The sequence below is a fragment of the Ambystoma mexicanum genome, chromosome 11 (genome assembly GCF_040938575.1).
Source record: "Ambystoma mexicanum isolate Mex_15411 chromosome 11, UKY_AmexF1_1, whole genome shotgun sequence".
In the NCBI taxonomy this organism is placed as follows: Eukaryota; Metazoa; Chordata; class Amphibia; order Caudata; family Ambystomatidae; genus Ambystoma; species Ambystoma mexicanum.
In genome coordinates this window covers 1,483,236,453-1,483,263,610 of record NC_090934.1, presented here as the reverse complement: position 1 = coordinate 1,483,263,610, position 27,158 = coordinate 1,483,236,453, and the positions used below count along the sequence as shown (strand labels likewise).

General features: G+C 52.3%; 1 protein-coding gene across 1 annotated transcript in view; it reads right to left on the bottom strand.

Moving 5' to 3' along the window:
• The window catches only part of IDH2 (isocitrate dehydrogenase (NADP(+)) 2), a 39,037-nt gene extending 12,317 nt beyond the window's left edge, over window positions 1-26,720 (bottom strand). Inside the window, exons 1-6 of the mRNA XM_069625217.1 lie at window positions 26,439-26,720; window positions 16,908-16,999; window positions 8,154-8,319; window positions 7,422-7,582; window positions 7,195-7,338; window positions 6,747-6,883 (exon numbers count right to left, since the gene is read on the bottom strand). Of these exons, the coding sequence (XP_069481318.1) occupies window positions 6,747-6,883; window positions 7,195-7,338; window positions 7,422-7,582; window positions 8,154-8,319; window positions 16,908-16,999; window positions 26,439-26,571 (833 nt within the window). The 5' untranslated portion in view covers window positions 26,572-26,720. The remainder of the gene's footprint in view (window positions 1-6,746; window positions 6,884-7,194; window positions 7,339-7,421; window positions 7,583-8,153; window positions 8,320-16,907; window positions 17,000-26,438) is intronic.
• Window positions 26,721-27,158: the final 438 nt, after the last annotated feature.

Genomic DNA, 27,158 nt, shown 5'->3' with positions numbered 1-27,158 from the left:
GAATGGTGTGCGTCCAACAATCTCTGCCTTAATGCCAATAAGACCGTTCCTTTTCCTGCTTTCCCTCATGCAGTCTGGCCGCCCTCATTGGGCCATCTACCTGCGGCTACCTCCGAGGCAAAAAGCATTGGCGTCATTTTCAACTCCAGCGCTCCTTCTCTCATCCTGGACGTCTAGGAAATCCCACTACCAGCTGCACCTCAGAGGTATTCTTCCTTTTCTCACTTTCCCCCAGAAGCCCACTGTCTTCAGAGCCTTGCTTCTCCAGGCTGGACTACTGCAACAGCCTCTTTCTAAATCCTCCTGCTGCTACTCTTCCGAACTTTACAACTTCTCCAGAACAGGACTGGAAGACTTGTCCTTCGCCTCAAGCCCAGGGATCGTATCTCTCCAGCCCCAAATCTCTCCACTTGCTCCCAGTGGCTGCAAGGATCCAAGTTCAACACCCTCTGCATTATCCACAAGGCTCTCACTACATCCAACTCTCCAAGCACTTTCCCTCGAACCCTCTGCAACTTTGAGGGTCACACCAGGCAGAGTGGCAGTAAGATCTCAGCTGGTGCCTCCCTCTGAGCAGCCTCCCTGCCCCTCAAACTTGACATCCTCAAGTTCCAGAAGCAACTCAAGACATTCCTTTTCAGTTCCGATTTCTCTCTCGCCGATTTTCTTATCTGCTTAACTAACTGGTTACTTGGCCTTCCTCTGAACCGTATGGGGGGGTGGGGGGGAAGGCCCCTCCACGACCAAAAGCACTGTGCACTGCCCCCCCGGCCTATCACGCAATAGGGACCATCTGTAACCCCTACAGTCCCCTGCCTCCTTGCAGCCACCCTGTGGCACTCCAGCTTTGCTACTGCACTCTACCCTCACACCTGGCACTTCTCTCCCTTACAGGATTTCAATGACATGTAAAATTGTTTGGTTCCCCTTCCTGGTCTCATCGTGCCAGGAAACATTACAGTCGTGTCATAGCATACGCTTGTACACATGCACTTGTTGAATGCCAAGATCTATGCCCTTACTCAGATGAGTCTGGAAAACGGATGAGTGTGGAGAGCTGATGAGTGTGGACGAGTGTAGAGGATTAATGCGGTTGGCGGATGAATATGGAGAGCCGATGTGTATGAAGGGCGGATGAGTGTAGAGAAGCGACGAGTACGGAGAGCGAATGAGTGGGGAGGGTGGACGAGTAGAGAATAGTTGAATGTGGAGAGCAGCTGAGTATGGAGAGCAGAGGGGCGTGGGGAAGAGAGTAAGAGCGGAGAACGGAGGAGCCTGCAGAGCGGAAGAGAGTGCAGAGGGGAAGAACAAGCAGGGAGGCGCAGAGTGTGGAGGGAGGCGCAGAGCGTGGATGCATACCTCTTATCACACCCCACGCTTACTCTCTCCTTACACCACCAACTAGAACACAGAGATACTATGACACCATTCGGTATAACTGTTCTCATATCAACATCTGCCACTCACTCCCCATCACTCTAAGTAAACATTGCTGGTCTCACACCCCCAGCCAAGCGTTCTCCTCAGGCTTAACGCTGCCACTCTCGGTCTGGATAATTCCGGCCAGATCGAACACATACTCCTGATCTATCAGCCACCACACCTACCGCTAGGAAGCAGCTGCCACAGGAATTCCGCACCAGCTGCACACATAACTGGTGTGCACACGCACCTTTGGACTCTCTACTCCCTCTACTGACCAGGACTTCGGTTCCCAAGGGCGTTCAACCTACCAGCACCTTCAGACCATACCAATGGTGTAAGGCGCTATACAAGTGCAAAATAACATAAGCACTACTTTTATAGTTGCCACTAGTTCGGTTGGATTTCTTACATTTATAGCTGCTGTATGTTAATGTTAAAGGATATTTGTACTGCGCACCATCACCACCGGAGTGGTCCCCTGGCGGCTCTGGGAGAAGGGGGCCTGGAGGGCGAGTTCGTGGTAGTAAGCTGGAAAAGTGCAAGAGAGCAGTGATGTGCTGTTAGCGGCCTCAGCCCGGTGGGTTTGTTGGCTGTGCTTGGGGCGTTTTATGGTCAGTAGTCCTCGTGTGAGAGTCTGGTTTGTTGCAGTGTAGTTAAGTTTGTGCAGGTTGTGTTGTAGGCCTGTCCTTGGTTTGAGAGGTGTATGCAGAGGGGTGAAATTGTTAGTGGATTGGTTAATTGGCGTTGCTGTCTGGACCCGAGGCGCTGAATTTCCGTATTCTCTCCAGGTGGGGTGCAGGAGCATCTCTGCATCTCTGTCCTGATCTGGGCCATCCAATACTCAGTCCCGTTCACACATGGCATCCACTCACATTCATAACCTTACCCAAGTTAGGCCTCGCCCACCTATGTGACACCTGTCTATGCAGGGCAGGCAGGCATTTGTTGTCCCTTAAAATCTGGTCCAAAGAACGTTCCCAATCCAGTCGGTGCGTGGCATTGACTTGTCAAAGCTACTGCATCTATGTGGCGTGTGGCTGGCATTTATCATCTCATTCAGTTGTTTATGCAGACTATCGCTCTACAAGTGTGATACCTGGTAGCAATTATGGGCCGTGTGTGGTTGTTGGCTGGAGTTTGCTAGGGATGCTGATTTCTGTCCTCATGGGTGTCTTGTGTCACTCGTAGTAAGAGTTTCTTCTGGTCGGTTCAGGGTGTTGTCAATGTCATCCTAAATTTAGTCATCCTTTGTTTTTTGCGTTTGGTTGTTCGGTTTTTCTGTTTGAGCCCAGTTTTCAGCAATTTTCTGAATTATAGCTGGTCCTTGTGTTTTATTTCTTTTCGGGATGTTCCAGGTCCTCCTCTACCCCCCCCCCCACGTTTTTGCTTAAGGAATGGTTTTTCTTCCGGACGGATTTTGTTGCTTGATCTAAGGAGTCATGTTGGCTTGTAGATTGTTAGTTTCTTTTGCAGGAATTGTCCTCTGATGTTTTGAAGATGATGCAATGTTTGACTGGGAGCCAATGCAGTGGGCTGGAGTGATGTGGTCTCTTCTGGATAGTTTCAGGAGCTGTCTGTATTTTGGATCTGTTGTAGTTTCTTCAGAGGTATTCTGTTAACCGGAGGTAGAGGCTGTTTGCATAGACTATTCTTGAGATATGATATGGCATTTATAACGCGCCTACACACAAGTGTTTCAAGGCGCGACAAGGCAAGGGAGGGGGAACAGAGGGAAGACAGACAACGATCCTACTAGGCCAAGTGTCATTCAGATCACGCAAGTGCATGGGAAGGGGGGCGGGTGGGGAGAAGGGAAGTGCAGGGGGGAGAGGGGACAGTGCCATACTTGGGATAAGAATAAATAACGTAAAGAATGGCCAACAGGTGGCAAGTGCATGGGCGAAGGGTAAGTGCAGGCAGCAGGTGTCAAGTGCTAGTGGTAGGACTGTAGGGATACAGAGAACAGTCCAAGTACAGAGGTATCCAGGAGGGCAGTGCAGGTGTGTGACTGGAAGAGGAGGGGTGGTGGGGGAACCTGGGTCCGAGATCAGAGGGTGGCCAGGTAAGCCAGTGCAGTTTCAATACAAGCAAGGAAATCAGCAGGGGAGAGGAGGAGCAGAAGCAAATTAAGGTTTTGAGGTGCTTCCAGAAGCAGAGATGGTTCTCAAGTTTCAGGGGGCAGGGAGGCTGTTCCAGAGGGAGGCCCTGGCCGAAGAAAGTGATCTACCACCAACTTGTTGCTTGGAGAAGCGACTGACCCTGAGGGAGTTGGATGAGCAAAGAGCTTGAGAGGGGAGATATTTAGTAAGAGTTGAAGGTACTAAGACCCTTGGCCCCAGAAGGCCTTGTGGACGATGCAGAGGGTTTTGAACTTAATCCTTGCAGCCACTGGGAGCCAGTGCAGAGATTTCAGTCCTGGAGAGATACGATCCCGAGATGTGAGGAGAGAAGGAGAGTGTGGAGTCGAAGATGACCCTGAGGTTTTTAGCCTCACAGGTGGGAGCAGGAAGGCGGGCCAGAGTGACAGGAAAGGAGGGTGTGGGTGTGCCGATCGAGGAGCAGCTCAGTCTTGCTGGCATTCAGGCAGAGATCATTGGCGGCACACCACTTCTGGATGGCAGACAGGCAGTCAGAGGTGAGGGAGAAAGTGGCTGAGGGTAGCCTGAAAATGAGCCGAGTATCATCCGCATAGCACTGAAGTTGGGACAGAGAGCGGCGATGTGCTGGGCAAGGAGTGCCAGGCATTGGTTTAACAGCCAGGGAGAGAGGTTAGACCCCTGGGGAACACCACAGGTAGGAGAGAGATGGAGGAGAGGAAGGACCCGAGTTGGACCTGGGAGGAGGGCACCTATTGTGAATATTTTGTGGGTCAAGGAGAGGAAAGGTAGGATTCTTCTTGTATGCATTCCATACTTACCTGTGTCAGTTTAAATTATGCATATTTGGATGTGCATGCTAATATATGCAGACTCCCTCTTTCCAGTTTCAGGTTTATATTTAATGCGTTTGACATAAGCCCTCAATGAGCAGCTAATCAATGTATTCCATGTTGGGCAGCTTTCTCTATATGCTGCCAATTCCAAGAGGTCTGCCTGCGTGTCCTATGTATCACTGCGCTGCCACTACATTGCAATAGACTGAACACACAATGTATTCACCTCATAGCCAAAATGTGGTCAAGACCCTTAGTGCAGCCCCCCCCACCCCCCTCCCCCAGTTCGTCCTCGTTCACCCTTTTTTCTGTCACGTCCGGTTTATGAATAAAAATGCCAGTAATTATTTCTTGTATATTATGAACTGTTGACGACGCGGTGTGGTCCTGGCGTGATCTACTAAATTGAGCCAACAAAGCAGCCATAGAACCACCAACCTAGGAATTCTGGTCTAACAAGCTTGCAGACACAAAGGTTTTACGGCAAGAGTGCTCTGTGGAAAGTGCCTGCGGCAGAAATCTGAGTGCAACATCAAGGTTACAATTCCTGCAGGTCTACCTTCACCCCCAGGTTTCCAAAACAAGTCCCTTTGAATTAGGGAACCAATGCAACAAAATATATTTTTAGAGCTTTAAAAATAAAAAGCATCAAAGCCCAAAATGTTTAGATGCATTTGAAACACATGGCATACATTATTTTTTATAAATCAAAACAGAGTAACAGGGAGTGGTCTGGCATTAGAGGGCAGATGTAAAAGACAAAATCGCCTCAAGGGATATTGCCGGGCACCTCACCTCAGGGTGTCGCGACCTGACCAAGCAGCTTTGCCTTCAGGGTTCTGCAACTTTTGGATTCCCAGATGTTTTAGCCATCAACTCCCATTCATCATGGGAGTTGGACCAAAACATCTGGCAAGCCACAGGTTGCAGACACGATATATTTGGCCAGTCAACTGCTGGGTGACTTGCAACACAGTAGGTGGCATTTCTTCGCATATTCTGGAGGCTTGCCACCTGTAAAGGGTGTAGAATCTCAGCCATTCAGTTAATGCAACAATGTCTGGGCCTGCATCTACTGTCTTGAGTGGCACAGAGCAGGTTCAAAGGTCACAAGTGCCCTGTTCCAACAGCTGCTAGTACAGCAAACTCACTGTAGACAGGTCCAACTCAAAATCATGTAATGAAGAGCAGTCTGGGGAAGAGTAATCTCAAAGCCAAATCTAGGTTTTGGTGTCACCTATGCCAACCCGGTGAGCTCAGGCCAGCTGGATCTGCATATGGCCTTTTCCCTTCTGTAATGGCTTGGCAGGCTGAGGAACGATGTTCTGGAGGGTTGCCCAGAGCGGAGTTATGATTTATTCCAAACCTTCCTTCCACCCATCACCTATGTAGTTGGCACAATTCCAGCTAAACCGCCAGTCTCTGCTCGGCCAACAGGCCAATAGGAAGGAAGACTAGCTCTCCTTTGATCCCAACCTCCCAGGGAAACACTTGGACAGGAAACTATGCAGGGGGAAAGGTTCAGCCACAAGCAAGTGGCAGCCTCACACCAGGGTGTTGCATACCAAAGGACCTTTAAAGTTAGATGTCAGAAGGGGGCAGGATTACAACACAGCAGACGAGGGTTGGAAGAAGGGTACCTCCATCTTGATTTCCCCCCACCCCTCCAGTCTCCTCCACTTCCCGCAGAGCACTTGACGCATAAGTCACTTGGTACCTTGACATGGAATGGAACCCCTAAACTAGGCTTGCTTTTACCCAATCCCCTGGGAGATTCTTTTTGGACCAACACCTCAATCAGCGCATGGAGTCACCAGGATCTTATTGCAAACCTACATGAAGCTTCACCTCAAACCAGACGGGACACTCGCAGTATCCAAACCTGGCGAGACCCGTTTCACCATTACCAAACACCAATGCTGTGATCAATTAGGTTCACCGGAGTAGTCTCAAGCATTGGAAGTCACCCCGGGCGAATAGAAGCACAACATCATCATTCCCACAATGGAACAGAAATGTGCGAGGGTTCAGAACTCGTGGCTATCATGCAGAGGGCAAATACAAAGATGTGGATCCAGGATTCCGCCAAAGCAGGCACAAGTCTTCATCAGACCCATGCAGCCCGAAGGAATATGCATTAGAATTGCAGCGCAGGTAAATGTGGCCGGAGTGTTATAGTGGAGGATTAAACAGACTATAGCAATGCGGATCACCATTGAGCTTGTAATGGAGGCACTAGGTTAGCCAATCCATAGGACAATAAATCGTGACAGACATTAGTAATGTCCCAGGCCCGCTTTAAGCACCACTGATGAGTGCTCCATTATGTCAAGAGGCCCCAGGGCACAGTGTATAGCTCAGATCAAGTATCGAAAAAACAAAGACCTACTTCTCATAGATTTCTTGGAAGATGTCTTTGAAACGCCCGTCATAAGCCTTCAGAATAGTATTCTTCGTACTCATGTAGAGGGGCCACTTCTTCTGAATGGCGTACTGGAAACAGCTATGCGCAAAGCCCGAGATGGACTAGAGGAGACAGGACAAAGTTTTAAAAAAAAAAACACAAGTAAAAGCGACCATGGAAATACAATGCAAAATATTTGGAGGAACTGGGTCGAAGTCTTACTGATCTATCGCAGAACTGGATAGATTGATCCCCTTCAAGCAGCAGGTGATCACACGGCCATTTCCACATCCGCCATTAAAGCAGCATCATGCATAACAAGCTTCTCCACTCATGCATGTAACCCTCACAACTCAGCAGGTGTCAAACCACCAAAAGAAACCCCCTGCCCAATTTTCTTCATTGCCCTTACAATCAGTAGCCTCAAGATTACCTCATCTGTGTTGTACATTCCCATCCCCACGCCTCCGGCTGTAAACTTGAACACCTCCCATTCCTTCGCAGAGGTTCCGTCAGTTGGAGTAAACACCATCTTGAAGGTACCAGCTCGGTCCACAACGAAGTCTGTGGCTTTGTACTAAAAAATAATTTTTAAAGGGTTCAAAATAGCTCTTAATTTTGAGCAACATAATCACAAGCGTCACACCAAAAAAAGATTACCTGGTCACCAAATGCATGTCTGCCTATTGTGATTGCCTTCGTCCAACCGGGGACAAGACGAGGAATGTTCTTGCAGATGATTGGCTCGCGGAAGACCGTGCCACCCAGAATATTTCTGATTGTACCATTGGGACTTTTCCACATCTTCTTCAGCTTAAACTCTGAGGGAGAAAAAAGGTGTCATTACTACACCAGTGTCCAAAAAGCTGGAGTAAAAAGCTCCGCACCCCAGTTTCAATCATTACACACTGAACCAAAGTACTCCATTGTCCGACACAGGGTAATTCTTTGAACGGGTGATGGACCTTTCTTATGGGGGTTGCAGATCTGCAAATGAACATAGGAACATGGAATGGCAAAATGCAAGTACCAACACGTGCAGCTGAAGGAAGCTGCATGCCCACCAAGAGGTGGTGCTAGCTGTTCTGGTTCCAACCACCCATTAGCCTGGGAGCCATGCATGTGCTTCACAAAAATCAGCACAATCTAGGGCTCAATAAAAACGGATTCACCCCCCCCCCCAGCCCCTTTAGGGAGAGTGTCCGTGACTAGGTGAGCTTAAAATGAAGCCAGTAATTCACTCAGTGCTGTGCAGCTCCACGTTGGGAGAAACATAAGTGTCCATGAAAAAGAATCTAAGCAAACCGACCCTGGAAAATTGATTGCATAACAGGAAAGCATCTTTAAATAAAAGAAACCCCTCCTCCCCACTCAGCTAAATGTTAGTTCTACCTTCCACCCGGGCTTCATCAGGTGTGATGGTGGCACACTTTACAGCCACGTTGTACTTCTGGGTTGCCAGGGCGGAGTCAATGGTCACCTGGTCGCTGGTCTGGTCCCGGTACGGAAGCCCAAGATCATAGTATTTAAGCTCCACGTCCACATTAGATAGGATCAGCTGGAAGAGTAACAGCCATGAATGAAGATGCGCCATTCACAGATCAGACAGAAAAGGGCGTACAAAGTCATTCCAAGCAACAACCTGAATTATCTACATGGACAACCGGACAAGTATGGTCCACAACTTCAGTCTCGCAGCAAGGTCTACCATTAATACGAATGCAAAATTAAAAAAGGCGGCAGCAGCTTTTTCAAGAGCAACAGAGGGCAAAAATTCCTGCCAGAATATGTTAACCCGCCACCTTAACACTAAACACATCACGTCTTACTCACCAGTGGCGAGTGCACATTTTGCACCCTGCTTACAATCTAGAAAGTATTTGGTTTTACGCAAAGCATTATTTTGTTCATTCAAGGTCTGCAATCAGGCTCTCTCCCTGCTTGACCGCTCCCCAGACACTGCAGAGGACTCATGGGAATTATCTGAAAGGTCTGGGTGCCGACCATTGTACAATAAAATTGCAAACAGGAGCTTCAGCCAATGACCAGAAATTCCACAACCAAAATAGATTCCAGACCCCAGACACTATGCTGACCCACTTAAAAGTGCATGCTTTGTTTCAGTGAAGTACTAGGCACAGGTCCCCTACACTACCATCTATATTACAACACTTTAAAAATGACAGTAAGTAGTATCCATCTTAGGGGGTGAGGGAAAATATGGAGGGATAGAATTACTGTAAACAATCCCAGCTTACAATACAGAAGGGAAAGAGCGAGTAGAGAAAAGAATCTCAAACCTAGCCCCCCTACATATCCAGACTCCCCATCTGCAACTGCTCAGATGTCTTAAGGTTCAGCATATGGCACCCCAAAAATGGATTGCACTTGTCAGGCTAGTTTGAGCACTGACCTAACCCAGGCAGATGCAATCCCACACTCCAATCTTCACTTTACATTAACAGTTTAGGTTCAGCGGAAGCTTCACTAAGATGAGTCTTCCCACGCCCACGAGTTACACCTGAACATTTTACAAAGACGCACTTAAAATTGGACCACATGCTCGAGCGTAACAAAGCAAAGTAGTTAACACATCTGTAGACCAAAGCACTGGGGCGGGTAATGGTGGACACTCAGGCGATTGGAAAGGTTTCAGTGTAGTCATTAAAGTTCTTGGGGTCTTGGGGGTAGCCTTTGGGCATCCACCTCCCATTAAGTCTTTAGGCTGCTGAACACGATCTGTCCCAATTCCTCTCAGCAAACTACTGCCGGGTCACAACTACTGGTCCCAATCCAGAGGTTACAGTTTTGCAAATCAACATTTCGCCATCTTTATTTCTGGGAGAGGGCGGGATGACTAAAGTTGATCAGGGTTTCTTAAGGAGATAACAGCAGACCTGTGGTTTACTAAAACCCTTCTTAATTTAGATGTGGCAGCCTATGCGGTAAGTAGGGGTAGGCATGTGTGTGCCCAAGTAAGTCAGAGGACAGGGTGGTAGAGCAGACAACTGGGTCTGGTGGGAGATGGGATGGAACGAGGGGAAGGGGCGTGCCAAAGGAAAGGTATAAATGAGCTTGCAGGCAAACAGAACCGCAGAAGGCACATACCATTCAGAATGTACTCAACTGGATCACCATCTAGAGAACAGAAGCAGCAAACGGGTCAAGACAATCAACCCAATAGCCATGCATGGTTATAAGCTGATACAATATTAATTTATTGTTCATTTGTAATGCACCTATACACAAGTGTCAAGGCGCAACAAAAATGCAAGGAGGGGAGATGAGGGAAGAACAGACAATCTTCAAGGCATGGTACATTCAGGTCTTGCAAGAGCTCAGGCAGGTGATGGGGGGGGGGCAAGTGCGCTCAGTCAGAAGCTGGTGTAAGTGTGGAGAGATGCCACTCATGGGTCATTGGCCAAGGGCAATACTGAAGTGCAAGGGCCGGAGGCAAGTGTGAGCACTGGTGAGGGTGCCAGGGACCCGTGGGACTGAGGTACACCAGGAGCCCAGTCAGCAGGCCATGCAGCCAAGGAGGGAGAGGGGAAGAGCGGAAGAGGATAGCAAGGGAGAGGGAGAGGAAAGAAGAGGAATGCCTTGAGGAGTTTCTGTAACTTAGAAGTCGGCGCAAGACTGAGGGTTGCAGGGAGGCTATTCCAGAGGGACACCCCTGCAGAGGATAAAAATCTCACTCCAAATCTCTGCTGTGAGAACCTGCTCACTTGCAGAAGATTGGAGGTGGATTAGCAGAGGGCTCGGGAGGGACTGTATTTTAGGTAGGCATTGTCGCAGATAGTTGGGTCCCAGGCCCCAGAAACCCTTTTGGACAATGCATAGGCTCTTGAACTTGATCCTTGCCGCCAGTGGAGGAATTTCAGCACTGGAGAGGTTGTCCCTGGGCTTGAGGCCAAGGAGAAGTCTTGGGGTTCTGTTCTGGAAGAGTTGCAGAGAGGCGGTTAAGCAGTCCAGCCTTGAGAACCAGGGCTCTGGAGACAGTGAGTCACTGGGGGACGGTGAGAAAAGGAAGAGTACCTCTGAGGTGCTGCAGCTGGTAGTTGGACTTTGATGTCCGAAATGTGAGTGGAGAAGGAGAGTGAAGTCAAGGTGACCTCATGGTTTTTTGCCCCACAGATGGGTGTGGGCAGAGGGCCATGGGAGGCTGGCCAGAGTGAGAAAGCGGGAGCAGGAGTCCCAATGCGAACGATCTGTCTTACTGGCGTTGAGGCAGAGGTCATTTGCAGCGGACCATGCCTGAATAGCAGAGAGTCAGATATGAGCGAGTTAGAGGCGGTTGCTGAGGCTATCCTGAAGGGGAGTTGCGCATCGTCCGTATAACACTGGAAGTGAAAGATGAAAGTGGCAATCACACGTGCCAGGGCAGCCAGGTAGACATTGAAGAACCAGGGGGAGACCACAGGTTGAACGTGATAGTTGAGAAAGACACAAGTTCCACCTGGGATGGTTAACCATGCCAGAGCCTGACCTGCGATTCACAGGGTGTCTTGGAGACGTGCGATCATGATGTTGTGGTTTACTGCGTCAAAGGCAGACGAGATGTCAAGAAGAAGTTTAGAGGGAGTAGTTTCAATATTTGAGAGCCGGTCTTCACAGGTGTTCAAAAGATCAGTTTCCGTGCCTCTGGATGCTCTACAGCCAGACTGATGGTCGTGGAATCTACCAGCAGCTTCAGTGTGGAGGGTAAGCTGAGAGCCAACTTCTCCAGAAGTTTGTCCAGGAAAGGAGTGATCGAGATATGGCAGGAATTGCCAGAATGGAGGGGGTCGACAGAGGGTTTCTTGAGCAGAGGGTGCACAAGGGAGTGCTTAAGGAAGTTGGAAAAACTCCAGTGGCAAAAGATTGCAAAGATCAGCCACGGCTGGAGTGAGAGTCAATGATGTCCTTAATGGTTTTGGAGGGGCAGGGGTCCAACTGTTTGAACGAGACCTTGTTTGTTTATTTATAAAGCGCGGCCGAACCCTTAGGTAGCTAGGCACATAATCATGTGGACAACATAGTTACATAGCGTTTCGCAAGACAAAAAGGGTACATACAATCAATGTACCAAATAGGTATGCAGCAAGCGGAACAGATACATGCAGACCGGGTTACATGTTGGTGCGTTACAAGATATGGATATGTCGTACGGTAGAAATTGGTAGAGAAAAGGTAGCAAAGGTGGCAGCGAGTTATGTGGAGAGCAAGGATTTCACCATGGCTCTCTGAATGGCCAGAAGGAAGCTTCGGATCTGATAGCGAGAGGGAGTTCCAACTTTGAGCTGCAAGAACAGGGAAGCTGGAGCCTCCTGCTGTTTTGGGAATATTTAGTTGGTGGAGATAGGGAGTTCTGGTAGTGCTGTGTCTAGAGAATGTGTCAGATAGGTAGCGTGGGGCAGTCAATGACAGGCACTTATGAGTAATGACAAGGGTTCTTAACTTAATTTTGTCACGGATGGGGAGCCAGTGAACTTCTTTGCTGGCCGTGGAGATGTGTGCCTTGCATGGGAGGTTAAGAGTGCATCTTAAGGTGTTATTTTGTAGAATCTGGAGTTTGTTCAAATTTGTATTCATTGTCTGGTGACCTCATCAGATGTTACGGGAGTGAGAAGTGTTGAGGGGCCATGGGAGGCTCCAGAGGTGTTGGTGTATGATGTGGTGTGGAAAAGAGGAAAGGATGTCTTGGGTTTTTGCAATGACGTGTGCAGCCAGGGCAGAGCAAAGATCCTGGGTGGGTGTGAAAAGAGGCTGCTGCAGGACTGGCCAGTTCCTTACAACATTGAAAAGTTTGGCTGTGTTGGATGCTGCGGAGATGCAGGCTTGAAAGACTCCCCGGAGTGGATGCAGAGTCGAAATTGCCTTTGAAGGCGGCGGCAGGCCAGGGTCCGCCTGACGAGTTCCATTTCCACTCAGCTGCCCTACACTTGGGTTTAGGGCAGCCAGACAGATCAGAGTCGCACGAAGAGTGGCACTTTTGGAAGGCTTCAGAGTGTTGGAGATAAAAAGATTGAAGTTAGCGAGGGCTGTGCCAGGGTGGGAGTTGGCTGCAGGAGTAGGAGGCGGCAAAGGCAAAGACCTGCTCTTGAACCTCGATTCCAACACTCCGTGTGCTCTCATTCTGCTCGATCTCTCCTCTGCCTTTGACACTGTCAACCATGCCATCCTGCTCAACCGTCTCCGGGAAAACCTGGGTATCACTGGTCAGGCTCTGGCGTGGTTGACCTCTTTCCTTTCAAATCGACCCTCCCAGGTCCAACTGGGGTCCTTCATCTCCGACATCTTTTTCTCCACCTGTGGTGTCCCCCAGGGATCTAATCTCTCTCCCTGGCTGTTCAACCAGTATCTGGCACTCCTTGCCCACCGCATCGCCGCTCTCTGCCCTAATTTCCAGTGCTATGTGGACGATACCCAACTCATCTTCAGGCTACCCTCAGCCTCCCCCTCTCCTTCCCTCATCTCTGACTGTCTGCTATCCAAGAATGGTGTGCCGCCAATGACCTCTGCCTTAATGCCAGTAAGACTGAGATCCTACTCATCGGTACTCCCACTCCCTCCTCCCCTGTAGCTCTCTGGCCTGCCTCCCTTGGCCCCCTCCCTGCTCCTACCTGCAAGGCAAAAAACCTTGGGGTCATCTTCGACTCCACACTCTCCTTCTCTCCTCATATTTCTGACGTCGCCAAGAGGTCACACTACCAGCTGCACCCCCTCAGAGGTATTCTTCCCTTCCTCTCCTTCCCCCAGAAGCTCACTGTCTCCCGAGCCCTGGTTCTCTCGAAGCTGGACTACTGTAACAGCCTCCATCTTAATCTGCCTGCCTCCACTCTCCGCCCTCTGCAACTCATCCAGAACAGAACTGCGAGACTTGTCCTTGGCCTCAAGCCCAGGGACCGTATCTCTCCAGGACTGAAATCTCTACACTGGCTCCCAGTGGCTGCGAGGATAAAGTTCAAAACCCTCTGCATTGTCCACAAGGCCTTCTGGGGCCTGGGTCCTAAATACCTTCAACTCTCTCTTCCCAAATATCTTCCTTCCCGAGCCCTTCGCTCATCCGCCTCCAATTCCCTCAGGGTTAGCCGCTTCTCGAAGCAACGAGCTGGGGGTAGATCTCTCTCCGCGGCAGGGGCCTCCCTCTGGAACAGCCTTCCTGCCTCCGTGAAACTTGAGGAGAACCATCTCCGGTTCCGGAAGCACCTCAAAACCTTCCTCTTTGCTTCTGCTTTCTCTCTCCCTCTCCCCTGCTGAAGAGCTAATTTAATTCCTCACTGAAACTGCACTGATCCTGCAACTGGACCACTCTAAACGGCCTCGGCCCTGGGCCCTGCCACTCTCCACTTGCACTGATGCTCTGGAACCCTTTTGCACTGCGGGACTGTCTCTGTATCCCTACAGCCCCCCCCCCCCCTCCAGCACTGACCTCACACTTGCCACCAGCTGGCCCTATTTATTTATTACGTTACGCCACTTACCTTGTACTGCACTTCCCCCCCCCTCCCCTTCCCCTTGCACTTTTCCCCCTCCCCCACCCCTGCACTTGCGCGATCTGAATGACACCTGGCCTAGTAAGATTGTTGTCTGTCTCCCCTTGTCCCTGCCTCCCTGCCTCGTCGCGCCTTGAAACACATGTGTATAGGCGCGTTACAAATACCATATCATATCATACCCTTCAGCCGTCTGGTGACTGAATCTAAGTGGCCGCGCCGGGTGTGCCGCTGCAAGAGGAGAACTTCAAGTGTGAAGAGTGGTCCGTCCAAGAGAGGTAGTAAGAGGGATAGAGCGATGGCGGTAGAGATTAAAGCATCCCAAGTGTGACCCACTGTGGAGCCAGAGGGTAAGAAAGCGAGGGAGAGACTTGTATAGAGTGCGGAAAGGTCCCGAGTAGTCAGGAGAGCCCAGCAGGAGGAGTTGAAAGGACAGTAGAGGTCAGGTTAGCACATTCCAAGAGGAAGAGTGAACTGTCCTGGTGGCTGATAAGAGAGAGCCTGCAGACTAGGCCAGAGTAGGGAAGATGGACACCGGTATCCATTCTGGGAATATCAGCACCACTCCCCCCCCCTGTCCTCTTGGGCCTGGGAGCATGGCAATATGGAGCAGCTTTCCATCTTTGAAGGACTTCTGCGGGGGAGCGCAGGGACGGTGGTCCCACCCCTAGGTGGCAAGAGAGGCAGAGGGGTAGTTGTGGGTGGCGGAGGAGCCATGGCCGACAGGAGCCGGGCGGTGAGTAAAGGCAAGGGAGCCTGTGCAGAGGAGGAAGGTACAGCGGGCAAGGGAGCCTGTGCAGAGGAGAAGAAGCCACAGCGGGCAAGGGAGCCTGTGCAGAGGAGAAGAAGCCACAGCGGGCAAGGGAGCCTGTGCAGAGGAGAAGAAGCCACAGCGGGCAAGGGAACCTGTGCAGAGGAGGAGGAAGCCACAGCAGGCAAGGGAACCTGTGCAGAGGAGGAGGAAGCCACAGCAGGCAAGGGAGCCGGCCCACGGTGAGAAGTAAGGGTTGAGAGATGAGGTAGGAGCCTGTCAAAGAGAAGGTTGGGTTGAGGCCCCTGAACCATGATGGTTTCATTCAGATATTGTCCTAGAAATGGTGAAAAGGACCTCCCAGTGGGTGCCACCATTAATGAAAGAAGAGGCGATAGGAGAAAGGTGACCATAGGTCGGGAGAGGAGAGTCTGACAGAAGCCATGACATAGGTGTCTGCAATAGGGTGGCCTGTGTTGGAGTCCAGTATGTCCTGAAGTTTCTTCTGAGCAGATTTAGTGATAGGAGAGGGGCAGGAAATGGAGAAGGAGTTAGAAAAGATAGATAGCGACATAGCTAGCTGCAATGGTCAGGAGGACACTTACCAGAATGATGTACCGGGGAACATGGAAGGGGGTGGAGGGCTGGGCACCCTCCTAGATTCGATTTTAGCTAAAAGCAGACTAAAACGACGCAGCATGTGCACAAAGCCAAATACGATTTTTAAGAGGAATTATGAGCGGAAGTACAGGTGAGACAGAGTGGAGGGTGGAACAGTCACTAGAACATTAGAAGTACACAGAAGTGTCATATGCCCACTATCCCTCGTAACAGCAGTGTTTTAGTCGACCCTATGCCATGTTAGAGTGGGAAGGAGTGAACTTAAATGTTATTTCCGGCCAAGCAGGGATCTACTGTGAATAATGCAGGGCAACATTGTGGGATGGTAGTGCCTCTTTACGACAGGCCCCAGGCAGGCCCAGGCCGGCCCCAGCCCAGGCAGGATTTCCAAGTATACTTTTTGCGAGGAATAAGTATCTCAGGACAGGGCCCGCAATTGTAAATCATATCAACTTCATGTCAGTGAAAGAAAGTCACTTTTTATAGCTCAAAGTGATCGATTGTTCACACTGAATCCTTCTACTGTAAAAAAGCGCAGATGCTACTAAAACAGTCTATCGTTTACGATATTACAGGGTGTGGGCAGTGCATGTGGTCTGGCACGAGCTGCAGTAAGGTTTGTGGGCAGTGCATCTGGCTGGCATGAGCTGCAGTAAGGTGTGTGGGCAGTGCAGCTGGCATGAGCTGCAGTAAGGTGTGTGGCCAGTGCAGTTGGCTGGCATGAGCTGCAGTAAGGTGTGTGGCCAGTGCAGTTGGCTGGCATGAGCTGCAGTAAGGTGTGTGGCCAGTGCAGTTGGCTGGCATGAGCTGCAGTAAGGTGTGTGAGCAGTGCAGTTGGCTGGCATGCAGTAAGGTGTGTGAGCAGTGCAGTTGGCTGGCATGAGCTAAGGTGTGTGGGCCGTGCAGTTGGCTGGCATGAGCTAAGGTGTGTGGGCAGTGCAGTTGGCATGAGCTAAAGTGTGGGCAGTGCAGTTGGCTGGCATGAGCTAAGGTGTGTGGGCAGTACAGTTGGCTGGCATGAGCTAAGGTGTGTGGGCAGTGCAGTTGGCTGGCATGAGCTAAGGTGTGTGGGCAGTGCAGTTGGCTGGCATGAGCTAAGGTGTGTGGGCAGTGCAGTTGGCTGGCATGAGCTGCAGTAAGGTGTGTGGGCAGTGCAGTTGGCCGGCATGAGCTAAGGTGTGTGGGCAGTGCAGTTGGCCGGCATGAGCTAAGGTGTGTGGGCAGTGCAGTTGGCTGGCATGGGCTGCAGCCTGCCCCTTCGTTGGGACGAGTCCTTGGTCAGGTGTTCGGGGCCATTACCTTCTCCTTGATGAACTCCCAGATGATGCGGGTCATCTCGTCGCCATCCATCTCCACCACTGGATTTGCCACCTTAATGCGATTGTCGGCATCTGCATAAAAAAGAGGTAGCAATCAATTCTGACAATCGGTTACAGAAAACAATTCGGTCTTAAAAACCGAGTCAGCTGACCAACACATCTGTAGTTCATTTCAACCCATTAAAAGGACGCAGGGCCAAGACAAACATATCAGCACATGGCACATCGTCCCTTACTTTCCACACTGCCTGCTTTGGGACCAATGACCGGGACCAATGATCGGCCCTCCCTTATGCCACGTTGCCTGCTCTGGGACCAATGATCGGCCCTCCCTTATGCCACGTTGCCTGCTCTGGGACCAATGACCGGCCCTCCCTTACGCCACATTGCCTGCTCTGGGACCAATGACCGGCCCTCCCTTACGCCACATTGCCTGCTCTGGGACCAATGACCAGCCCTCCCTTACGCCACATTGCCTGCTCTGGGACCAATGACCGGCCCTCCCTTACGCCATGTTGCCTGCTCTGGGACCAATGACCAGCCCTCCCTTACGCCACATTGCCTGCTCTGGGACCAATGACCGGCCCTCCCTTACGCCACATTGCCTGCTCTGGGACCAATGACCGGCCCTCCCTTACGCCACATTGCCTGCTCTGGGACCAATGACCGGCCCTCCCTTACGCCACATTGCCTGCTCTGGGACCAATGACCAGCCCTCCCTCACGCCACGTTGCCTGCTCTGGGACCAATGACCGGCCCTCCCTTACGCCACATTGTCTGCTCTGGGACCAATGACCGGCCCCCTGCTCTGGGACCAACGACAGGCAAACCACGGGGTGAACCAATGCTCAGGGTTAAAGTGATTGAATCCCAGGAGTTTGTATTTTCAGATGTGCTGCGAGAGGTATAGCAGTTGGAAGAGAAAGTTCCAATGGAGCCAGTGACCCAGGGAACGAGATAATGATCGATAATTCAAAGAGCACCTGTTTACTCTGCCTCCTCCATATGCTTGAAATGTATGTGAACCTTTTGCAAGAGGTTAAGGTTAAAACGGCTTTGGCCAGTCATTACTAGTAATGACTTATGTGCGCACACAAATCAACTGTTTGAGGTCATGACCTACTACGGAAACTCCTAAAAGGAGCAGTGTTCTACGCATGAGCTGAAGATGGGAGTAAAGAGTCAATGTCCAATCAGTGAAGGAACTGGAGAGAGTGGCGATTTCTTTTGAAGGGGTTTGTCCAATCACTTGGGGAAGGATTAAGTATCTGCGAGTGTTTAAACTGTTGCAAAAACGTATATTAGACGTCAGCTGATTGTGGGTTTAGTTCCACAACACCATCCAACTGCTCTCCAGGAGAGTGCACAATAAAGTTACTTAAAACGTCCGCTCATTCCCAGGTGGGGGGGGCTGCTTGGGTTGCGGTAATTAAGGGTCCACCCTCACAACAGTGCACGCAAAGTTTCGTGCAGATAAGTTGCAGAGGACAGACTGCCCAAAAGGGAGCCACCTAGAGCACACACACTAGCCCCAAGTTGGAATCAACCAACAACCCCTGAAGAGCCAGTCAGGAAATAAGTTAAATACCCGAGTCTCAGCCAGTTCTGAGTCCACTCGCCACAAGAATGACTGGAAAATATAACAGATTTAGAAAAACCGGGGTCAGCTGACAGCCAGTGTCAAGCACCACCGGGTAAGGAAGGTGGTCGCCAGCCGACGCGGCAAGCACCACCGGGTAAGGAAAGTGATGGCTAGTTTTTTTTTCCTCTTCTAAAAACAAAGCTGAAGCACAGGGAAGCCAGTAATCAAATTAGTCATTTCAGAGGCAGAACCGCCCCCCCCCATACAATTTACATCAACCGAGATTGTACCCTGGCGCACAGGGCAAATATGGATTAATCGAGATCATGAAGGCCATAGAGCCATGAAACTACAGCAGAGCAGTGGGGTTTTACACCGCGCTTCATGCCGAGTCCAGCCTCTACGTATGGGATCGGGCAGCAAGGCCCTGCTGCCCAGTGTGGCCCTGCTGCCCAGTGTGGCCCTGCTGCCCAGTGTGGCCCTGCTGCCCAGTGTGGCCCTGCTGCCCAGTGTGGCCCTGCTGCCCAGTGTGGCCCTGCTGCCCAGTGTGGCCCTGCTGCCCAGTGTGGCCCTGCTCACTGAACAAAGCTTTAAGCAGAACTGTATGATGGGAAGGGTGAGAAGAAGCCGGTGCAAACTACCAGTGAGGCATAAACTCACGGATGAGGCCTGAAAATATAGCTTAGGGGAGGCAGCACGTCCACTGGACGGTTCTTCACTGCTCTTGCTAAGAGCAAACTGAAAATGCAAATAAGGTTTGACCACATTCATTCACTAAGAGCAAAGTCCCTGTAACAATGCCATTATGTTAGCATCCTACTGCTAACAACAACCAACGCAGTGGTCCAGCGGTGCCATGGCAAATGGAAAGAAAGGGCAAGACCAAGGGTGGAGCCTGCGGCAAATAGTTTTCTGCACTGGAGGGGAAAAGCAAACCATTCTATTCGAGCAAGCAGTGGCCGCTCAAGTCACAAGATGGAAGGCTGTATAGCACCAAGGAGAAAGCCACAGGCTGTAGGCACCAAATGTCTGAACAGGGAGACGCCCCCCCCCCGCCGAATGACCGGTTCTATAGTGACCAGGGCCCCCTCTTGGGACTACAGCACAGAGGCTGTTACCCAAGAAGTCATTCAGCCGCGGGCACACTGGGGACTGTAAAACGTGCTCATTGGGGGCCAGTCTCTAATCTCAGAATAATATGCACAAACACTTGCCACCCTCTTCCCCCGAGTGCAACAGGTGGCAGAGCAAATCCATACTTGGAAGGGGGTGCCCATTTGACATAACCCATCTCACCTTTTGCAACCCTGATCTGGACCAAAAAGGGGGTGGGAGGGTGTTAGTGGGCTAGAAGGGTCCTAGAAGCACAGGCAAAAAGCCGAGCTGTCAGAAAACCGGCGGATCTCTCGGGGTGGACGAGTTTGCAATATGTTCTTGGCACACACTTGAGAATTGTTGCACTGGGGGAGGCACAGCTACAATACAGATGGTGGCATGTGCAGGCCTTGGTATGCCCCCTCCCTGTGAAGAGGGAGGTTGGGAACTGGCGGAAGGAGGAACCGGAGCCAGCACACGGAGCACAATCTCACGCGCCCACGACCTATTAAAGCACGACCTTGAAGTCTGCTCACGCGCTCCACTACTTGGGCAACAGGTTTAGAGCAGCCGTGCCAGCAGCTTTGCTGTAAACCCTGGCTCCAGCAATCAGCTGACCTCTGGAGAAGGGCATTCAGGGCGAACACAGCGTTCACCTTCAAAGGCACTCATTAAATACAAGTGCGCGTTCGTTGGTGGCTGCGAATGAACTGCCCAACATGTGGGCAGTGTCCCAAGTCAAGCCCTGCTCCGAGGGGACACTGCCGTGTACCCCTGCGGGGTATGGCTTGCGATGCACCCACAACCCTCCAGGCATGGCAGCTAAACGCCAAGCTCCTCTGGTACACGACCAAGGCTACCCCGGACCCACTTAAGCACGAGAAAGCACTCTCACTCGTTGAGCAAACAGCTGCGGGGAGGGGGGGCCCTCCCTAAAGTGCACCCGGCGGGGGAGGGGCAATCGCACGTTTCAGGTAGTTGGCGAGAGCTAACCAAGCAAACACCTCACCAAGACATTGAGTGATGCGCGGGGGGGGGGGGGGGGCGAGTGCTTGGGCTATAGCCGCGGATAGAAGGTCAGGGACCCCAACCAAAAGGCTATGGCTAGCCCCGAATCCCGCCAGTCCAGACATTAGCCCCTGATCTTTTCCAGACCTGACACCAGGTGTGGTGGACCCGTGTGTAGTAGCTTCCCACCCCACACGAAAACAGACAGGTGCCAAACAAACATCGAAACTGAAGAGGGCCAATAAATTCACGATCTTCATGTATGGTGATTACAGGCCACAAAAAAAAGGCCACTTCTAGCCCAGGAGAGCCTGGCCAGCTTGAAAAGACACCAGGAATTACTTCATTAATAATTTGGCATTTTATATAGCGCTACGAACCCTCAGGTATCTGAGCGCTGCTTATTATTACCCACGGTGTGTGGTGCTCATTTAGACCTCGGAAGGATGAAAGGCTGAGTTTGGCCCCGCCGGGATTCGAACCTGCGGATGTCAAAGCGAGCGCTCTACTCGCTGTGCCACTTGACCGACTTTAGCTCCCTCTGCCAACTGGTGCCTTACAACCATGAATTTGTGACATGAACCGAGTGCTCGCAGATGTTACCAAAGAAAAGTTACTGTACATCATCATCTGAAGATGGTTTGTGGGGCGCCGGTCTGTACATCCTGCCCATGGTGCGGTGACCCACACCCCGGAGCTGGGTTCAGCTCCTGATCAAATCTATATTAATTGGATATGAATTCCAGGTAGAAGGCAGGGCCTGCACTGTAAATGCAACATTGCATGCTAAGCCCAGATCCAGAGATCTCCCGCCCACGCTCCCATGAGGACAGTTTGCACCCCACCTGCCACACTGTCCTTCACTGCCCCTAAAATGTTGGAAAGATGGGGTTTCTCACCCAAGAAGAATATGCCCTAGAAGGCAGTGATCAGAGACCAGCATCTGGTGTGCAGGTCACCTTATACTGGACAAAGCATGACCCCGGCCCATCCCCTGGCGACCAGGAGTTATATCCCATATAACTGGCTGAGCCCTGAGACCCCAGAATTCCATGGCGCCAGGTGCCCTCTGACCACCAACCCCAAAGTAACAAGTCCTGAAATGTTGCATGAGGATGGACGGGCCGGGCCATATGGTTGAAGCCACAATCGTGTGATTTGTATTGCGAGGGGCTGGGTGGGATAAAATATAGTTCAAAAAGAGGGTGGAGACCTTGGAGCCGGATGACATGGAGGGGAGGGAGTGATGTGTGTATGAAGGTTAGAGTGCCCCAGAACCCCATGCGAGTCCGTCTTTAGGCCTGCCAAGCGCACATTATGAGTGAAAACAAGCTGTATAGCAGGAGTATAATTAATTTGGTTTCTGGCCTTCAACATGAAAAGATGAGCCCCACAGCACCCACGTGATGGAAGACGAGACCAATAAACTGCCATCCCTTATAGATAGGATTTGGCATATTTATAATGTGCCCATACACAAGTGTTTCAAGGCGCAACGAGGCAAGGGAGGGGGAACAGAGGGAAGACAGCAATCTTACTAGGCCAGGTGACATTGAGATTGCGCAAGGGCGGGGGCAGCAATGCAATACATAGGATCAACAGGCAACAATAAAATAAATACAAATTATAGTGTGGCCAGCTAGTTGCAAGTGCAGACATGGGGTGTCAAGAGCTGGTGGGACTGTGGCGATACAGAAACAGCACCCCCCAGTGCAGGTGTTGCCCAAGAGGCAGTGCAGGCGTGCTGCTGGCAGAGGAGGGACCTGGGCCCGATATCGGAGGGTAGCCAGGTGATCAGTCCAGATTCAGCAGGGGAGAGGAGAGAAAGCAGAAGCAAAGAGGAAGGTCTTGAGGAGCTTCCGGAACCGGAGATGGTATGTCTCAAGTTTCAGGGAGGCAGTTCCAGAGGGAGACCCTAGCCAAAAGAAAGATCTAACACCAACTTGTTGCTTGGAGAAGCAACTGACAGGGAGTTGGAGGCGGATGAGCGAAGCGCTCGAGAAGGAAGATATTTAGGAAGACTGAGCTGAAGGTATTGAGGCCCCAGAAGGCCTAGCGGACAATGCAGAGGGTTTTGAACTTAATCCACACAGCCACTGGGAGCCAGTGCAGAGATTTCAATCCTGGAGAGATACGATGCCTGGGTTTGAGGTGAAGGACAAGTCTCGCAGTCCTGTTCTGGGTGAGTTGCAGAGGGTGGAGAGTAGAAGCAGGCAGATTTAGAAATAGGCTGTTGCAGTAGTCCAGCATAGAGAGAACCAGAGCTCTGGAGACAGTGAGCTTCTGGGGGAAGGAGAGGAAAGGAAGAATACATTTGAGGAAGTGCAGCTGGTAGCGTGACTTCTTAGAGACGTCAGATGTGCACAGAGAAGAGAATGGAGTCGAAGGCGACCCTGAGGTTTTTAGCCTCATAGGTGGGAGCTGGAAGAGGTCCAAGAGAGGCCGGCCGGAGAGACGGGAAAGGAGGGAGCAGGAATGCTGATGAGGAGAATCTCAGTTTTTCTGGCATTAAGGCAGAGATTGTTGGTTGCACACCACTCATGGACAGCTGTCAGTTGAGAGGAGAAGAGTTGGCAGAAGGGAGCCTGAAGATGAGTTGAGTGTTGTCCGCATAGCACTGAAAGTTGGGGCAGAGTGGCGGGTATTGGTTGAACAGCCAGGAGAGACGTTAGACCCCTTGGGAACACCACAGGTAGAGAAAGGACACAAGTTGGACATGGGAGGGTCAATCGGAGGAGAAAGGTCAGCCAAGCCAGGGCCGATCACCGATACCTAGGTTACCACAGAGACTATTGAGCAGGATGGCATGGTTGACGCGCTGGTTTTTAATAGATGTATTGCATCATGTTTGACTATGTTTTGCTTTATAAGATTCTGTTTGTACTACTTTTCGGCAGAACGTTATTAGCAGCCAAGAGTTATTTTCTGTTGCTCTCTTTGAGTAATTTTACTTGTTATCCTTACAAGATCGACATTGTCCTTACTTCTCTAGCAGGGTGTCATGATTTAAAATGTGGGAGCATCACCAACACAATTGCATGAAAGTGTGCATTATTAGGACCAGATACTGGACTTTCCACCAACACAAGAACGATGGTCGAATTCTATGCACTGTCACGTCACGAAGGAACTGTGAAATCGCTGGTGTGAAGGAACCGTGTGAAATCGCTGGACGCTATTAGCGCCTGCTCCTACCTTACCAGTGCCTGGGTAGCTTAAATTCAAGTTAGCAGAAAAGAAAAAGAATTAGAACACATTTAAATATAATTGATGATACCTAACATTGTGCATCTCACGTGAAAGCTACATTGGCAGTGGGCAGAATACTCGACCCTGGCCCCACAGTAGCGCTGGCCTACTGGGTGATTGCCGATATCTGGAGCTGGCATTACCCCCTCATCTAATCTGAAGTTTGATCATGTGAAGTTCCTCCTAAGCCAACTGTGCTGTCTGGAGATTTAGCAAAGGGGTGATGGCCGGGAGGTTTAGAATTAATTTTAACGAATCTTAACCTCTGGCATTGCTCTGGGCAACCTTCCAGATAGTTCTTCAGCCTGCCAAAAGGGGAAGACCAGCCCTAACTGCTGGGTGGCATCCCTTCTGCCCGAGAGCACGATCATTCCGCGCTGTTGGGCCCTTTCTGTAAGGGCTTGGCAGATGAACAATGATCCGGAGGGTCGCCCAGAGCAATGCCAGAGGTTATGATTAATTCCTAACCTTCCAACCACCACTTCCTGTAGCAAACGTACACATATTGCCCCCAATACTTCCCTAAACTAGACTACCCAAATGGACATACAAACCTACCATTCAGTGCCACTGAACAACAAGTGAAAGCATCTGATAACATTTAAGCAACCGCACCAACCACAAGAAGGGCACAGGCGAGTGACAGGGAAAGGATGGGCTGCTGAACTGTTGTGAAGCATCAAAGTAGACAGCAGTCAAAGCCAAGTTATGGCCCCGGTGCATATTAATGTGAGCTAGAGAAGCACAAAAAAGGCAGACATAAAGCCAAGATTGAAAGTAACGTGAAAATACCCAGCAGAGCATCGTAAGAGCAAGGAAGCCGCGGCACCATGGACAACAAAAAGTGGGAGCCCTGGCCCAGAGGGGTGACCCTGGGAGGGGAAGCTGGGGGTGCCAGAAGTGCAGGGTCTTGGAGGACTAGGCCTAGGGGTAAGGAGTACCAGGCAACCCTGGCTCAGAGGGGTGACCCTGGGAGGGGAAGCTGGGGGTGCCAGAAGTGCAGGGTCTTGGAGGACTAGGCCTAGGGGTAAGGAGTACCAGGCAACCCTGGCTCAGAGGGGTGACCCTGGGAGGGGAAGCTGGGGGTGCCAGAAGTGCAGGGTCTTGGAGGACTAGGCCTAGGGGTAAGGAGTACCAGGCAGCCCTGGCTCAGAGGGGTGACCCTGGGAGGGGAAGCTGGGGGTGCCAGAAGTGCAGGGTCTTGGAGGACTAGGTCTAGGGATAAGGAGAACCAGGCAGCCCTGGCCCAGAGGGGTGACACTGGGAGGGGAAGCTGGGGGTGCCAGAAGTGCAGGGTCTTGGAGGACTAGACCTAGGGATAAGGAGTACCAGGCAGCCCTGGCTCAGAGGGGTGACCCTGGGAGGGGAAGCTGGGGGTGCCAGAAGTGCAGGGTCTTGGAGGACTAGGCCTAGGGGTAAGGAGTACCAGGCAGCCCTGGCCAGAGGGGTGACCCTGGGAGGGGAAGCTGGGGGTGCCAGAAGTGCAGGGTCTTGGAGGACTAGGCCTAGGGGTAAGGAGTACCAGGCAGCCCTGGCCCAGAGGGGTGACCCTGGGAGGGGAAGCTGGGGGTGCCAGAAGTGCAGGGTCTTGGAGGACTAGGCCTAGGGGTAAGGAGTACCAGGCAGCCCTGGCCAGAGGGGTGACCCTGGGAGGGGAAGCTGGGGGTGCCAGAAGTGCAGGGTCTTGGAGGACTAGGCCTAGGGGTAAGGAGTACCAGGCAGCCCTGGCCCAGAGGGGTGACACTGGGAGGGGAAGCTGGGGGTGCCAGAAGTGCAGGGTCTTGGAGGAATAGGCGAACCAGGCCCCTCAACAACCCGTACCCGTGTGGGGGGGGGGGCGATCTGCCGCCCCTGCACTGGAGGGGCTGGAAGAGGAGTGTAAAGCGCCTCCTCTCGCCCAGGACAGCGCCCTCCCATTCACAGAGAAGGGCATTAGAATGACCTCGAGAGCGGCCTTGGCTGCCCCCCCCCGTGCCACCCGGGCGCTGCCCTTCAAGTCACCTCCAGCCGCAGGCCCGGCACAGCGCCAGGCACGGGGGTGCGGGGGGGGGGAGAGAGACAAGCCCTTCTGCCGGGGCACGACATTATGGAAGCCCCCACGCCCCCAGAAATACGGAGATCCCCGCTCCTGGCGACACTCCTAATCACACCGCCTCCTCCCCCAGCTCCTGAAGAGCAGCAGAAAGCGCTATAAATAGCCCCCCCCCCCCCCCATGCGCAGAGCCGGGCTCACACCGTGACTCGCCCGGGAGATGAGCCGCGGGGGGGGGGGCACATAGCGCCCAGAGGGGCCCAGAGGCGCTAGAGCACAAGAACAGAACCCCCCCCCACCCCCACGATGCTGCAAGCGGTGATCAGAGCCCAGTCCTGCAGGTGGGGGCAAGCCTCGGTATGCTGCCCCCCCCCCGCCCCAGGCGGGGATTAGTGGCCCTGGAGTGGGGGTCTCTCCAGGGGCCCCTGGAGAGACCCCGGGGACTGGCCAGGCCAGTGAGGAGCCTCGGAGGCAGCGGTGGTGGAGGTGGTGATGATGATGAAGATGAGGACCCCTCCCCCCGGGCCGGGCCCCCCCATACTCACAGTGCCTGCGCTGCTGCTGCTGCTGGCCGAGCGCCGGCCCCAGGGCCCCCATTGCGCTCTTCGGCCCCAGGGCCCCCGCGGCGCTGCTGGCCCTGCTGCAGGCGCACTGGAGTCCTCGGAGGTAGCCGGCCATGGTGGGCGGGTGGAGAGGCAACGAGGGCTCAGTGAGGCTGAGGCGGGCGAGGGGGGAAAGAAGGAGGCGGCGGCGCGGGCGAGCGCTTCCTTAAGCCGCCGGCGCGCGCAGGCGTCACGTCACGCCCCCTCCGCCAATCAGGCGAAGGGGCGGGCGGCGAGCGCGCCGCAGGGCACGCCCCCGCCACCGCCGCCCTCACGTCACCGGTGCCTCCGCCAATCAGGCGGCGGGGCGGGGGTCGCGCGTGGCCCACCGGCCGTGCGTCGCGTTTCATTCATTCTCTATGTCTTGCGCGCCTCGGGGCCGCGCGGCGGCCGAGGTCACGTGGCCTCATCTGCCCTATGCCTGACTTCCTGAGGGCCACTAGTAGACAGGCTGCAGCTGCCCTCTGGGGCCACACAGGCTGGAGCTGAACTCTGGGGCCACACAGCCTGCAGCTGCCCTCAAGGGCAACACAGGCTGGAGCTGAACTCTGGGGCCACTAGTAGACAGGCTGCAGCTGCCCTCTGGGGCCACATAGGCTGGAGCTGAACTCTGGGGCCACTAGTAGACAGGCTGCAGCTGCCCTCTGGGGCCACACAGCCTGC